At 56.1% G+C, this 14,200-nt stretch overlaps 1 protein-coding gene across 1 annotated transcript in view; it reads right to left on the bottom strand.

The window, feature by feature from the left end:
- The window catches only part of RAD18 (RAD18 E3 ubiquitin protein ligase), a 30,415-nt gene that overhangs the window by 16,128 nt on the left and 87 nt on the right, over positions 1 to 14,200 (bottom strand). The window contains exons 2-7 of the mRNA XM_054387576.1: positions 13,870 to 13,951; positions 9,355 to 9,416; positions 8,996 to 9,066; positions 4,599 to 4,954; positions 3,134 to 3,233; positions 1,647 to 1,831 (exon numbers count right to left, since the gene is read on the bottom strand). Of these exons, the coding sequence (XP_054243551.1) occupies positions 1,647 to 1,831; positions 3,134 to 3,233; positions 4,599 to 4,954; positions 8,996 to 9,066; positions 9,355 to 9,416; positions 13,870 to 13,951 (856 nt within the window). The remainder of the gene's footprint in view (positions 1 to 1,646; positions 1,832 to 3,133; positions 3,234 to 4,598; positions 4,955 to 8,995; positions 9,067 to 9,354; positions 9,417 to 13,869; positions 13,952 to 14,200) is intronic.

Raw genomic sequence — 14,200 nt, 5'->3', positions numbered from 1 at the left:
TCTTCTGATGCTGGCTCTGGCCAATCTGTTCCCTCCCTGGCTCATTTGCACAGAGCTGGGAGGCAGCTCAGAGTGCTCCATAAAACAAACACTTGCCAGGCTGTAAAGCAGCCAGAGAACAAAGCTTATTAAAGTGTGAAGGAGGAGAGCCTGTTCCAAACTGGTTCCATTTGGTACCCAGACTTCCTCAGAAGCTCAGCTGCTGGTGCTGCAGTGACCTCAGGCTCACTGCTCCCCCTTGCAGATGTGTGGCTGCATCTTAAGTGTGGGGTTAATGATTGACCCTTCCCAGGCTCTGGGCAGAGCTCAGGGAGAGCTTGGCACTGTTTGGGGCAGGCTGGGTTGGAAGGGACCTCAGAGATCATCCAGTCCCAAGCCCCTGCCATGGGCAGGGACACCTCCCACCAGCCCAGGTTGCTCAAGGCCTCATCCAGCCTGGCCTTGAACACCTCCAGGGAGGGCACAGTCACAGCCTCCCTGCTCCAGTGTACCCCCAGCTGAAGGTCCTTGTTCCACCTGGTGAAGCTTCCTCATTCAGCCAGTCTGGATGAACAACACAGAGCCTCAGAAGCAGAGAACGACAGAACTGGTGAGGCTGGAAGAGACCTTTGAGATCCCCAAGTCCAACCACTCACCTGGAGCTGGCAATCCCTCTGCTTTCTCACCTCTCTAGCTCTGAGGTAGCCCACAGCAGCTCCTGCCAGCAGCAGGACTGAGCTGTGCTGCAGCCCTAACAGACAGTGAGCCCCATCCTGACCCCAGCCCCAGCAGGCTGAGGCTCTGCAGGACACTGCTGGCTGTGCAGCTCCCAGGAGAGCAGCACCAGAACGTGAGCCTCAGATTCCTTCAGAGGGGCTCCTTGCCCTGAGCTCCCCCTCAAACACATCACCCAGCTCTGAAGCTGCTGGGGCTGAGCCACACAGGGCTGGCTGCTTGTGCTGCTCCTTGTGACACTGAGCTGGCAGGGGCCAGTGACCCATCCCTAAATCCAGTGTGTGTCCATGCTGTCTAAAGCAGACTGGAAGGAGAGGAGCTGGGACAATCCTGCCTCTAGCTCACACATGCTCTCCAAAAGCCAATAAATGGCCACAAACAGGCTGAGTTTGATTGTATCCAACTGCTGCCAAACACCTACCTGCAGATAAACTCCAGGGAAGCATTTCACACTTCATTAATTCATTCCACCCTGGGCTGTCATCTCCCCAGGAAACCTCATTATGGGATTAAATCCCATAAAAATATCCACCTCTCAGTGTACAGGAGGGGGGAGGCAAATCCAGACAGGATAAATCAATCTGCCATCCACTACAACCTTTACCCCCTTTTTATTTTAACTAAAAGCTTAAGAGTCTAATTTGGAGGCCCCTGCTGCAGTCTGGAGGCCCCCACTGCAGTGAGTTACTGCAAACAGAGAGCAGGAATGCTAAAGCAGGAAGGGTGAAGGAATTCCAAGGCAGTGTCCATCGTGCTGGGCACTCCCAGGGCACACCAGGACATTTCTGCTTTCCATCACATTTCCTTTTGCTGGTTGATGGCAGAGAAATCCCTGCAGCCCAATTCTCCTCAGCCCAGCCTCATTCCCAGCCCGAGAAGGAAGAGGAGGAATGCACAGCAGCAGTGCCAGAAGGTTCCAGCCCCCAGCTCACCTGATTTGGGGTTGAGGGAGTCACACTGGGCATTGTACATGTGTGTGAACTCCTGGTGTCTCCTGATGAGCTGCTGCCTGGTGCCTCGGGCACACAGCCCATGCTCCTTCAGCTTCCTCTTCAAATCCCTCTCAGACAGCAGGTTGTAGACAACCTTGGACAAGGGCTTCCTCTTGTGACCAGAGCTGCACAAGGGAGAGCAGACAAGCCTTACTGACAGCCCAGTAAAGCCAGGCTGCTGCCTTCCTTTCACAGGCTGCTGCCCCCAGCCTCCACCCCAAGGGCACTGCTGGGACACAGCTCTGCCCCCACGTGCTGGCCCTGTCTCCCCTGGGGAAGGCTGAAAGCAGCAGAACTACAAGAAAAAAAAGCCCTGGATGAGGAGATTTTGCAGCTTCCTGGAAAATGGCTTTGAGAAAGGTAGTCACAAAACCAAAGAATCATGGAGCTGCTGAGGCTAGAAGAGACTTTGAGACCATCAAGTCCAACCACTCACCCAGAGCTCACAATGCCAGCACTGCTGCTAGGCCACCACCACCACACCACAGCCCTCAGCACCACATCCAGCAGCATCCTTCTCCAGAGGTGAGGTTGTGGAGCCTCCTTCTCTGGAGACTTTCCAAACCCACCTGGATGTGTTCCTGTGTGACCTGCCCTGGGTGATGCTGCTCTGGCAAGGGGGGTGGACCTGAGGCTCTCCAGAGGTCTCTTGCAACCCCTTCCATTCTGTGATACCTTCTCAAGATCCCAGCAGCCCAGAGAGAGTCAGCAGAAGGCTCAGGTCTGGTGGGGACACAAGCTGGGCTCCTGAGGAGCAGCTGGCTTCTGCTTCCATTCAGTAAGGGCAGAGAACACCTCCAGCCCATCCCAAGTGGGATGAGACTGTACCAGCAGACTGCAGTAGCAATTTGCCATTCCCTCATCCCCCAGCTGCCTCAGCTCACAGACTGCACTCTGAGCATCACTGGGCAGAAGAAGCTTGAAGATAAAATCACTTCCTAAGCCCAGGTTCCAAGGAATTGGAGATACAAGCAGGCAGTGAGGAGAGTCCCTCCCAGCCCTGCAGCCTGAGCAGTCACAGATCACAACCATGGGCTCAGTTCAGGCCAGCAAGGGAAACAAACTGAAATCCACCTTCTGGTGGGAGTGTGGCAGCCCTGACAAATACTGGGGCAGAAGCACAGAGTCAGAGGCATCCATCCACAAAAACTGTCACTTGAAACGTGAGGAGAATGATGCTCAGCCCCTCCCACTCCCTGTGCTGAGCTCCCAACACACTGCCCAGGGGTCTGCTGCTCACCAAAAGAATTCTGCTGGTGATGTCTCAAGAGGGCAAAATCCCCACTCCCCTCTTTCTGTCCTGATCTGAGAGTGGTCTGTCCAGCAGGCAGCCAAGAAGCAAACCCAGGCCCCTCCCTGAGACAACCCCTGGCCCACCTGCCCAGCCCTGTGCCATGCACAGAGAGGTTGCTCAGGCTGTTCCTCACCTCCTGAGGCTGTCTTTCTTCTCATCTCTTGTCAGGCAGCTGTCCAGGTGTTTGTTTATGTACTGCTCAGGAACAGCAACCTCACAGACAGGACACTCCACTGAAAGCAAGGGAGAAGGCATTTGCTGCTGCCTGCAGAAGGGACTTGCTGGTGGCTGTTAGAGCACAGGGGAAATGCTTTCATCTGAAAGGTGAAGAGGAAAAGGAGAACCCAGGGGCCAGACTTCTTTTCCAAAGGAACTGGCCAGGACCTCCCTTGGCAGCTCTCCTCCTCACTCCATGGCAGTGATTCCCTTCTCTAGGTGCCGTCAGCATGGCTCCCACCTCCCCTGCAGGCAGCTGCACTGAAGCCTGTCCTGCACAGCCAGGATAACATCAACACCACACAGAGGCCAGGGGCTAAGCCAAACACCAGCACAGCTCCCTGCTGCTGCTCCCCACTCTCCACAAAGGAGCTGCTGCAGGTTTGTGCAGCACTACAGCAGATTGCTCACACTTTACACCACGTTCCCAGGCTGTGGCTCTCAGGAGGGCTGTCAGCACAGGAGTTGCCACAGCCCCATGGGGGCCCTAGATCCACCCGTGCCTCACTCTCACTGCTTAGCAGATCCTGTGGCTCAGAGGCTCACAAACACCTTGAAGCATGGCCCCACTCAGCTGTGAATCCCTCTGGGCTCCCCTTCTCAGGCAGCACCCACAAACATTGCCTGGAAGGGTTCCAATCCCCCTGCCATGGGCAGGGACACCTCCCACCAGCCCAGGTTGCTCAAGGCCTCATCCAGCCTGGCAGCCTCCACAGCTTCTCTGGGTGACCTGTTCCAGTCCTCACCACCCTCCTGGGAAAGAAGTTCTTCCTCATGTCTCATCTCAATCCAGCTCCATCCAGCCTGCAGCCATTCCCCCTGGTCCTGTCACTGCAAGCCTTGGTAAGGAGCTCCCTTCCAGCTCTCCTGCAGCCCCAGGGATGCTGGAAGGCTGCTGAGCAAAGGAGATGACTTTCTGCTGGAGAGCCTCTGAATGGGAATATTGACAGAACTGGAGCCATGAGCACTGTGAGGCTGGCTCCAGCCCTCCAGTCCCCAGGGCATTACAAAACACCTTGCTCTGGTTCCTTCAGGCCAGGAGAGCAGGATGAATGCTGAGATTGTCTGTCCAGCCATCAAGGGAAGAGAAAATGACTTCATTTTGTACTGAGCAAGTGTTGTGCAAGCATTGTTTGTCAGGGCTATTACTCAAAGCAAAGGAATCTGTGAGCACTGAACTCCAGCTAAGGGCCTGGCAGGAGCCCAAGCCCCTTCCTGAGGAACATGCCTGCAGCAGAGCTGTCCCAGGGCAGCAGCCAGCCAGGGGCAGGCACAGGGACACCAGGGCTGCCACCTGCTGAAGGTGCTGGGAAGCACTCAGGCCACCACAGCCACAGCCTTGGAGAAGAGACCAGGACAAAGGCAGAAGGGAAGCATCTCACCTTTCCTGACTGCCTTTAGCACAGATGTGGAAGGTTTCTCCTGGCCTTTGGTGCACTCAGGGCTCTCTGGTGATGCCTGTTTGCTGGTGTTACCGTGGAGCTCTGCAGAGCTGCTCCCCAGGCTGTGGTGCTCCTCAGGCTGCAAAATCTGCTGATGTGCTCCTGCCAGGTCCCCTGCCCTCGTTGGGGTGCAGACTTTTTTCTTCTTCACAAGGCTGGCAACCACTGGCACCTCTTCCTCTGCAGCTGGCTGAGCAAGAGGACTCCTGAGGTGGCTGCTGCCAGCTGAACTCCTGCTGCAGGCCAGCGGAGATGAGATCAGTGGAGAACCTGAGACCAGCTGGAACAGCTGCTGCCTGCAAGCAGCCAGAAAACAATGTGCAGTGAGCTTCAGTGGACAGCATGCTGGACACCATCAGCCTGCTCCTGAGCAGAAAGCAGAATGGAGCCAGATGGAGCCCTGCCCCCAGGCAGTGCTGGGGAGCAGGCTCAGTGCAGCCAGAGCAGCAGCAGGGGCAGGGCAGCTGAGCTCACCGTGCTCTGCACACCCCAGGGCATGCCAGGAATGGTCCCTAAGGCCAGAGAAGAGCTCCAGGATCAGAGTCCAAGGCCTCACCCAGCACTGCCAAGCCCTCCACTGAACACCAAAGTTTCTCCCCAAAGGTCACAGGGAGCTTGCTGAAGGACAGCAAGATGATAGATGACCTTCCCCTAGGCCAGGCTGCTCAGGGGCCCATCCAGCCCGGCTCTGCACACCTCCAGGGTTGGAAGCACCATCCCTGCTCCTCAGCACAGCTGCTCCCAGCCCACCCAGCAGAGCAGAACCCCACCAAGAGATGACTGCACCCACCCCAGCTCTTGAGGCAGTCTCAGGTGTCCATGTATCAGTTCCTGCAAGCCACCAGGCAGCCCACAGGGACACCAGCTGAAGGCAAACTCCTGGTGGACATGCACAGCACCCAGCTCAGCACACCCAACATGCTGCAGGGTTAGCCAGGAGCCTGGTTTGGGTTCCTGGAGGCCCTGGGAGCAGCTGCCAGAGGCAAGCCACAGCTGCCCCCAGCCTCACTGCCCTGCTGCAGGGCAAGCCAGTGCAGAGAATGTGGCAATACAGCCCTGCTGCTCTGTCTGCTCATGCCTAGATGTGGGCTGGAGGCTGGCAGGAGGTCAGGCCTGGCTGGCACAGGCACAGCAGGCTGGCTACTACTGGCATGGCACCAGCTCCATGGGGCACCAGGAGCCCATTCCTGGGAACACAGAGTGCCTGTCCCACTCCTGCTCACAGGGGATATTCATAGAATCATGGAATGGTTTGGGTTGGAGAAGGCCTCCAAGGTCACCCAGTCCAACATCAACCCAGCACCACCATGGCCACCAAACCATGGCCCCAAGTGCCATGGCCACAGGGGTCTGGAACACCTCCAGGGATGGGGACTCCACCACCTCCCTGGGCAGCCTGTGCCAACCCCTGACCACTCTGGCAGCAAAGAAATTTTTCCTCCTCCCCAACCTAACCCTCCCCTGGCACAATTCCAGGCATTTCCCCTCCTATCACCTGATCCTTGGGAGCAGAGCCCAACCCCACCTGGCTGCAGCCTCCTCTCAAGAGCTGTAGAGAGCAATGAGGTCTCCCTCAGCCTCCTCTTCTCCACACTGAACACCCTCAGCTCCCTCAGCTGCTCCTCCCCAGCCCTGCTCTCCAGACCCTTCCCCAGCTTTGCTGCCCTTTGTTTTGTCACCCAGCACCCCCCAGCCCTTGGCCACCTTCCAGCCAGCAGCCCCAGGAAGCTCTGAGCCCAGCAGCAGCATTCCTGGACAGTGTGCCCTGGCACTGCAGGGTTTATCTGCAGTACACCTCCAGGTGGCAGAGGTCAGCCTCAGATGACTTTGTCACACCATAGGGAGTTACAGATTCACAGATGGGTTGGGTTGGAAGGGACCTCAGAGCTCATCCAGCTCCAACCCCCTGCCATGGGCAGGGACACCTCCCACCAGCCCAGACTGCTGAAGGCCTCATCCAGCCTGGTCCTGAACACCCACAGGGAAGAGACATCCACAGCCTCCCTGGGCAGCCTGTTCCAGTGTCTCCCCCACCCTCACTGCCAAGGATTTCTTCCTCATCTCCAGTCTCAATCTCCCTTCTCCCAGCCTCAACATCTCATTCTGCTGGCTGCAGGTGACCCCAAAGCCCAGCACCCTCTGCCACAGCTAAAGCCTGCCTGGCTCAGGGGACATGAAGCAGATCCACAAACACAATCATTGGCATCCTCTCAGCTTAGCTCTCCCACAAAACAAAACCCAAGTCAACCCCCAGAGGACAAAGATCTGAACTAGGCAGCTGCTGATGTTCCCTGTCTTCATCTGGAGGACACAACTGATCTCCCCTCATCTTCCCACTGCATTTCCTCTGGCTTTTGGGGCTCCTCCTCCTGTCAAGGCCACATTCTACTACTTGTAACCAGCAGCTACCTCCGTTTGGTTTTCCACAACACTCACTCAGCAGCTCAGCCTCATCTCGCAGGGGGCTCACCCAGCTGACAGCACTCCCAGCACTCCAGCCAGCCTCACAGCCCTTCCTCTTCTCACCAGACTGCAGGCTGATTTCTGTCTTCTCAGGAGGGACCACAGCTCACAGCACCTCAAGTTTTCTGAAGCAGAGACTTTGGAGGTCTGCTCTGTCCCTCAGGAAGGCTGCCAGGCCAAGGCAGATATTTGGAGGTGGCCTGGAGCCCAGTGCACTGCAAAGCCAAGCAAGGGGCAGTGAGCAATTCCCACAAAGACTGGAGGAAGGCAGCTCCATGACCAGCAGTGGACACAGCAGAAGGCTGAGAGTGCAAAGCTCAGCACCTTTCAACCTGTCCTGTACAGGACAGACTGCTGAGCTCTGGAGCTGACAGGACAGACAGACAGGAGACCACCTCACTTCCAGTGCTGGGAGGGAACATCTGCATAGAGGCAGAAAAGTCAGACTGTAGAGCAGCTGTCTCAGGAAATGATTGAGATTGGCATGAAACAGAGAGCAGCTGGCAAAGCAGCCCAGAGCCCAGCACCCACCCCAGCAAGCACTGGGCACCAAGGGCTGCTTGAACTGCACCATCAGCCTACAAACGTTCACAGAGCTCTGCCTTGGATCACAGGACAAAATCTCATGAGCAGACTTTCTGATCTGGTACAGAATCCATGGAATGCCCACCAGGAACGTGTGGTGGGAAAACACAGCAAGTGCTGCCCTGCACTCAGAGAGCAAGGCCCCAGCCTGGCTGCTCCCCGTGTGGCTCCTGGGCCCTGGAGCAGCTCCCCTGGCTGTGTGCTGACATCTAGTGGTCCTGCCACCCCAACCCAGTGGCCCCCAGCCCCTGCAGACCCAGGCCCCCAGAGCACCACAGGCTGTGCCCACACAGCCCTGGGCTCTCTGACAGAAGCCCTGCCAGCTGCCAGTCCCTCAGCAGCAGAGCAAACCACCCCCAGCTCCTGCTGACCCACAGCATTCTGCTGGCTGCCCCTGGAGTCATTCAGAGGAGCAGGGCTGCACTCAGGACTCACTCAGCATTGACAGATGGACAGCAAAGCCACCACTGCCACCTCCAGCCTGTCCAGCTCACCCAGACACCTGGAAAACCTCAGCACCACCCCATTTTCAGGGAGCTCTGCCTTCTGCACTCAGTTTTCACCACTACTGGTCACACTCTGCAGAACTGAACACAGCCCAGCCAGTCTGGAAGGTTTCAGCAGGCACAGCTTTACCTTCCTGCCCAAAGACACTCAATGTGCTGCAGCTCCAGAGCAGCAGCAGCAGCCTTTAAAGTCTGTAAGATGAATCTCCAAGATGCTAACGATGAGTCCTGGACATCCAGAGCAGCAGCAGCAGCCTTTAAAGCCTGGAAGATGAATCTCCAGGATGTTAGTGATGAGTTCTGCAGCTTCTGAGCAGCAGCAGAAGCCTTTAAAGGCTGGAAGATGAATCTCTAAGACGTTAGTGATGAGTCCTGAGCAACCTGATCTAGTGGGGGATGTCCCTGCTGACTGCAGGGGGCTTGGACTGGAGCTTTGGAGGGATTCTAGGATTCTGTGATTATTTTCCTGGTAGAGTCCTGACTTTTCTTGACCTCCTGCATGTTGAAGAGGCTGGAACCTCCAGAGCAGCTAGCCAGAAGCAAAACCCACCCAAGGTTACCCAACCTCCACACACCTCCTGAGTGCACAGCACCCTTCAGCCAGCAGGCTGCAGGAGCTTTCCAGCAGCACAAACATTTGTCTCTGACCACATTTCTGTGACACTCTGTGTTTGCCTCTCAGACCTCACACTGCCCCTCCAGAAGGCCTCCTGGGCTGGCCCCACTGTCACCCCTCCCTTTCCAGCTGCCAAAGCAGGCAGTGTGCAGACAAGCAGAGAGTACCTCGCAGAATGAAAGCTCTTCACCAGCTCGTCCAGGGCCCGGTTGTTTTTCAGGTCAGATTCTGAGGCTGCCTATGAAAAAAAAGAAAGAAAAGGGCAAAAAAAGGGCAAACATTCAAATGCAGTGAAAACAAGGCCCCAGAAAACCTGCCAGTGCTCAGGCATCTGTTTGATGATCAATGCCTCAAGTCCCCCTGACTCAATGAATGAAGCAGCTGTGGGAGCACCACACTCTGCCCTTTCCCTCCCCAACAGCAGAGGTGGGAAAGACAGGACTGGAATCAACTGTTTAGCACAGACCAAAGGGAAAAGGTCCTGAGACCCACCAGGAAGCCAGGTGAGGAAAAGCAAAGCACTTACCACAGAGCAGGTGGGACACTGGGTTTTGTAGGACAGGAACTTGCGTATGCAGAGGGAGCAGTCTGCAGGGAGGAACAGAGGTCAGTGTCAGGCAGCAGCCTCTCAGCACACCCAGAGACAGCCCCAGAGCCCTGGCAGAAGCAGCAGTTCACTTCTGCTTCCCTAACTGCAGAGCAGAGCAGCCTGCTCCCTGCCACTGCAGCCTGCAGTGTCTGCACTGCCCACCCCCAGCACCTCTCTGCTGTCCTGGCTGATGTTGGACCACTCTCATTTCCTGCACAGCCCAAGCTGCAGCCAGAGGAGTGTAGGCAGCAGGGCAGGGAGGGGATTCTGCCCCTTGGCTCTGCTCTGCTCAGACTCCACCTCCAATCCTGCCTCCAGTTCTGGTGTCCCCAGCATGAAAAGGACACAGAGCTGGGGGAGAGAGTCCAGAGGAGGCCACAAAGATGCTCCAAGGGCTGGAGCAGCTCTGCTGTGAGCACAGGCTGAGGGAGCTGGGGGTGTGCAGCCTGGAGAGGAGAAGACTCCAGGGGGACCTCAGAGCTGCCTGCTAGGACCTGAAGGGATCCTGCAGGAAGGCTGCAGAGGGACTTCTCCTGAGGGTGTCTAGAGACAGACCAAGGGGGAATGGTTTGAAGCTGAGGCAGAGCAGGGTTAAACTGGAGCTGAGGAAGAATTTCTTCAGTATGAGGATGGTGAGACTCTGGCACAGGCTGCCCAGGGAGGCTGTGGATGCCTCCTGCCTGGAGGTGTTCAAGGCCAGGCTGGATGAGGCCTTGAGCAGCTGAGTCCAGCTGAGAGGTGTCCCTGGGCATGCAGGGGGTTGGGGGAGATGAGCTCTAAGGTCCCTTTGATGATTCTATGAAACTCTCTATCCCCTCTTTTCCCAGGTGTTTCTTCCCCCTTCCAAGCCAAAACCAACCTGTTCTTGAGAGGAAAGGCAAAAAAGGATGGGGAGCAGCACTGGAGAGATGGCTTAGATGTTTCCCAGGAAAAGCAAATTGTGACATCACCACAGGATACTTCAGGAGACTCTTGGGTGACATTCAGCATAAGCTGTGTTTTGCTGCAGTGAATTCCTGGAATTCCTCCTTTCCCTACTGATCTGGGAGCCTTCAGAACCACAAGACAGAAGTTCCATCACAAGCCTGCAAAGCAGGCATTCACCAACCAGATGGTTACTGCCAGCTCCAGCACTGAGCACCCTCAGCAGCAGCCACCCCACCAGGCCCCTCTCACAGACTGTCTGGGGGAGGCTGAAAAGCAGCAGGAGCATTAAGGCCCTAATTTAGCACCTGAAGCCAGAAATCCATCTGAATTCCCCCAAACCAAATAACCAATCACTGCTAACTGTGTGCTGATGAATCCACTGCCAGGTCAGCCCCAGCCTGCCAACCCCCCACACCCAGCCACCTCCAGCAGGCCCTAGGGCTGTAGCCACCACTGCTCATAGCGAGGGCAGTGCAGGATAACAAATCACAGAGCCTCTCAAGGTTTGTGCCCAGGGCTGGCTCTAGGCCCATGCAGAGAAGAAAATGACCTCCTAGTTCTCTGTCCCCTGTGCCTTCTCTCCTAGTCCTCTCCTTTTCCTCCAGCAGAAGCAGTCCCAGGTCTCAGCCTGGCAGTGCTGGGGTGACCAAGACCTAAGTGGTGCCACCAAGTTCCCAAGCCTCCCTGTGAACCCACACCTCTAAAGCCGTTACAAGGCTCAGCTGCAGCATCCTGCTCCAGCACAGAGAGGAGAACCCCAGCAGGTGAGATGAAGCTGACAGCCACCACTGGATGCCTAATGACAGGGACAGGAGGACAATGTCCAAGTGACTGCCAGCAAACAGCACTGCTGAGCCCAGGCTGCAAGCAGGGAGGCTGTGAGAAGAGGAACAAAAGCAGCTGGGCAGGGGAGAAGTCAGTGGCAGCTCAACTTGCAGACATCAAAGGCCACAGGTGCTGAGGTGAGGCAGGAGCTCTGCAGCCTGCTCAGCTGGAAGCACAGCAGGGATTTCAACACAGGGAAACCCTGGGTGGCACAAAAGAGCCACTTCTGTAGGAGCACATCAAACAGACCCAGGCTCCCTGCCCATCTTCCACACTGCCCCAGGCCAGGACTGCACTCCCCAGAGCGGTGCTGGGGACAGAGGCTCCAGCCTGGGCACACTGCTGCTTCAGGAGGCTGGCAGCTGGTGCCAGAGCAGCTCCATCCCTTGCTGGAGGGCAGCACTTTTGAGCATTGGTGCTCATGCCTGCCAGAGGCAGATAACCTCTCACATCACCTCCACACCAGGGCCTGAGTTTGTCCTCTCAGACCCAAAGCATCAGAGACCTGTGAGGCAAATCTGTGAGGTGTTTGCAGCAGACATTCATCTGCAGGTGCTTTAATTAGGTGAGACAAATTCCAGTGGCAAATCTCCTCAGCCACACAAGGTACAACCCAAAGCACTGTGGAAGTTAAACAGCTGCTGTCAAGAGAGCTGCTGAAGGCTACCAGTCACCCAGGAAGGAGCAGAGAAGGAATTTTAAGTGGCTGTGGGGGCAAACAGATTATGGAGGTGTCTGGAAGCCCTGAAACAGATCATGAAGAAAAAGAGAAACAGAGAAAACCTCTCTTGCAAGCAAATGCATCTCATTTTCTGCACAAAGGCTCACTGCTGCCCAGCACAGGCTTTGTGCCCCAGGGACACAGCCTCAGAGGGCTGAAGGGCTTACACAAGCAGAAACACTCCAAGAACTTTTGAGTGACTGAGAAACATTTGGGCTTCCTGCAGTCTGCAGAGGGAAATGAAATGTGGGATATGTTGAAAAGCAGAAGGTAGGCAGAGAGTCTGTGCCAAGGGAAGGGCTTCTGACCCTGCCTGTGTCACGGGCAGGCTGCAACTGCAGTGCCTGCAGAGAATTTGCAGTGCTCCTGCTTTCAATGACCAGTTTTGCCAAGCTAAACTCAACCCCATTGCCAAACTACAACAGCCTCCCTCATGTCAGGAAGGGGAAGTGCTGTGAATTTTGGACAAAACAATGAGAAGCTTTATTTTAACATGAGAGAAGGCAATGAACTTCCCCCTTAATCTGACTTAGGGCAAGCTGCTAGGCTGCCACATTCCAGCAGCCATCAGCCCCAGGCAGGCAGAGCAGCATGGACAGTTTGAGCTCAGAACACCTCCTGCCACACAGCTTGGTGCTTAAGATGTTATGAAAGATATTTAAGTGAAGAACTGTAGGAGCAGGTGGTGCTGAGGTGCACTCACCCAGGGGAGGTTTTGTGCTGTCAGCAGGTGGCTTCACAGCTTTCATCCAGACCAGCTCCTCAGAGGCAGATGTCTGCACTGGTTAAGCCTCAAGCAGGAGGTGCTGGGCACAAGGTTGGACTTGATGATTTTGAGGTCTGTTCCAACCTTAATGATTCTATGTCCAGGGAGGTGGCTAAACCCCCATCCTTGGAGGTGTTTAAAAGAGGCAGAGATGTAGTGCTGAGGGACATGGGTTAGCCCCAGGTGATGGCTGCCCTGTGATCCAGCCATCTGTGATCCAACCACCCATGATCCTAAAGGTCTTTTCCAACCAAAGAGATTCTGTGGTTGGTAAAGGAAATCAAGGGTCAGCAATCTCTGCTCTACACAATGAGCAGTCAAATGGTGACTTGTCTCTGAAACTCTGCAGCAGACAACTCTTTTAGAAGATAAATTTCCATAGTTTACTGTCACCTAGCTAAGTACAAGAGGATTCTGCCAGCCTGTATGCCTCATGGGTCACTTGGGGACGTGGTTTAATGGCCATGGTGGTCCTACGTTGATGGCTGTACTCAGTGATCTTGGAGGTCTTTTCCAACCCAAACCATTCTGCCTCTATAAAAGTCATCCTGCAGTCTTGTGTCTCTGGGGAAAGCTGCCTGAGGACCAAACCACCCACTCGAAACTGGAGCACATCTTCAGCCCTGCCTGTCTGCCTTCCTTTGTCAACAGACTGTCAAGTCAGCCTCAGAAGGAGTCAAAGGGCCAAGCCACATGCCCACCACAGCCAGCCCTGCAGTCCCTGGGCCGTGTGACAGGGCACACTTGCATGACACACCTCAGCTCCACACAGTCACAGGGCAGAGGGAACAACCTCAGCACCCCCTTACTGACCTGCCACAAACACCCTGGCTGCCTGGGCTCCTGCTCCAGCACTTCTTGGCACAACTGCACTGCCTCTGGGCCTTTTGTATTCGAACTGGGGTAGATTTAACTCAAAGCAACAGCAGTGTGCCAAGGCATCCTCCACAAAACACACTCATCACAGGACAGGAGGCACATTCACGAAGCAAAGGAGATGAGGTCTGTGCTGATCCTTAGGAGCTTAGTACCCATGGAGCTGGTGGAGCAGAACGAGAGGGAGGGACGAGCCGGTGGAGCAGAACGGGAAGGAGGGACGAGCCGGTGGAGCAGACAGGGAGGCAGGGACGAACCCTCACCTCCAGCCCCCCCAGAGCCAGAAACTGACACCCAGGAGCTGAGCGGCAGCCGAGCTCCTGCGGGCCGTACTTACAGTTGTGCGAGCACTGCGGGATGATCATGGCAATGCTGAAGTAATCGAAGCATATCCCACACCGCAGCAAGTCATCGACCTCCTGTACCGGAAAGCTGTGGGTCACCTCAGAGCTCACGGCGGGATACGGCACGTGGGGAACCGGCACCGCCAGCAGCCGAGCGGGCCGGGCCCTGCTCCGACCGCCGGAGAGACGCACGGAGGGACCCCCGGGACCCCCCTCGCCCTGCTTCCTTCCCACCCTCCCTGACCGGCTAGGCAAGGCAGCGGCGACCGCTGCGGCTGCTCCCGAGGCCGGCCAGTCCCGTGGGATGCTGCCAGCAGCCAACCA

This window comes from Indicator indicator, chromosome 15 (assembly GCF_027791375.1).
Source record: "Indicator indicator isolate 239-I01 chromosome 15, UM_Iind_1.1, whole genome shotgun sequence".
Lineage (NCBI taxonomy): Eukaryota > Metazoa > Chordata > Aves > Piciformes > Indicatoridae > Indicator > Indicator indicator.
This window is presented reverse-complemented; position numbering and strand designations above follow the sequence as displayed.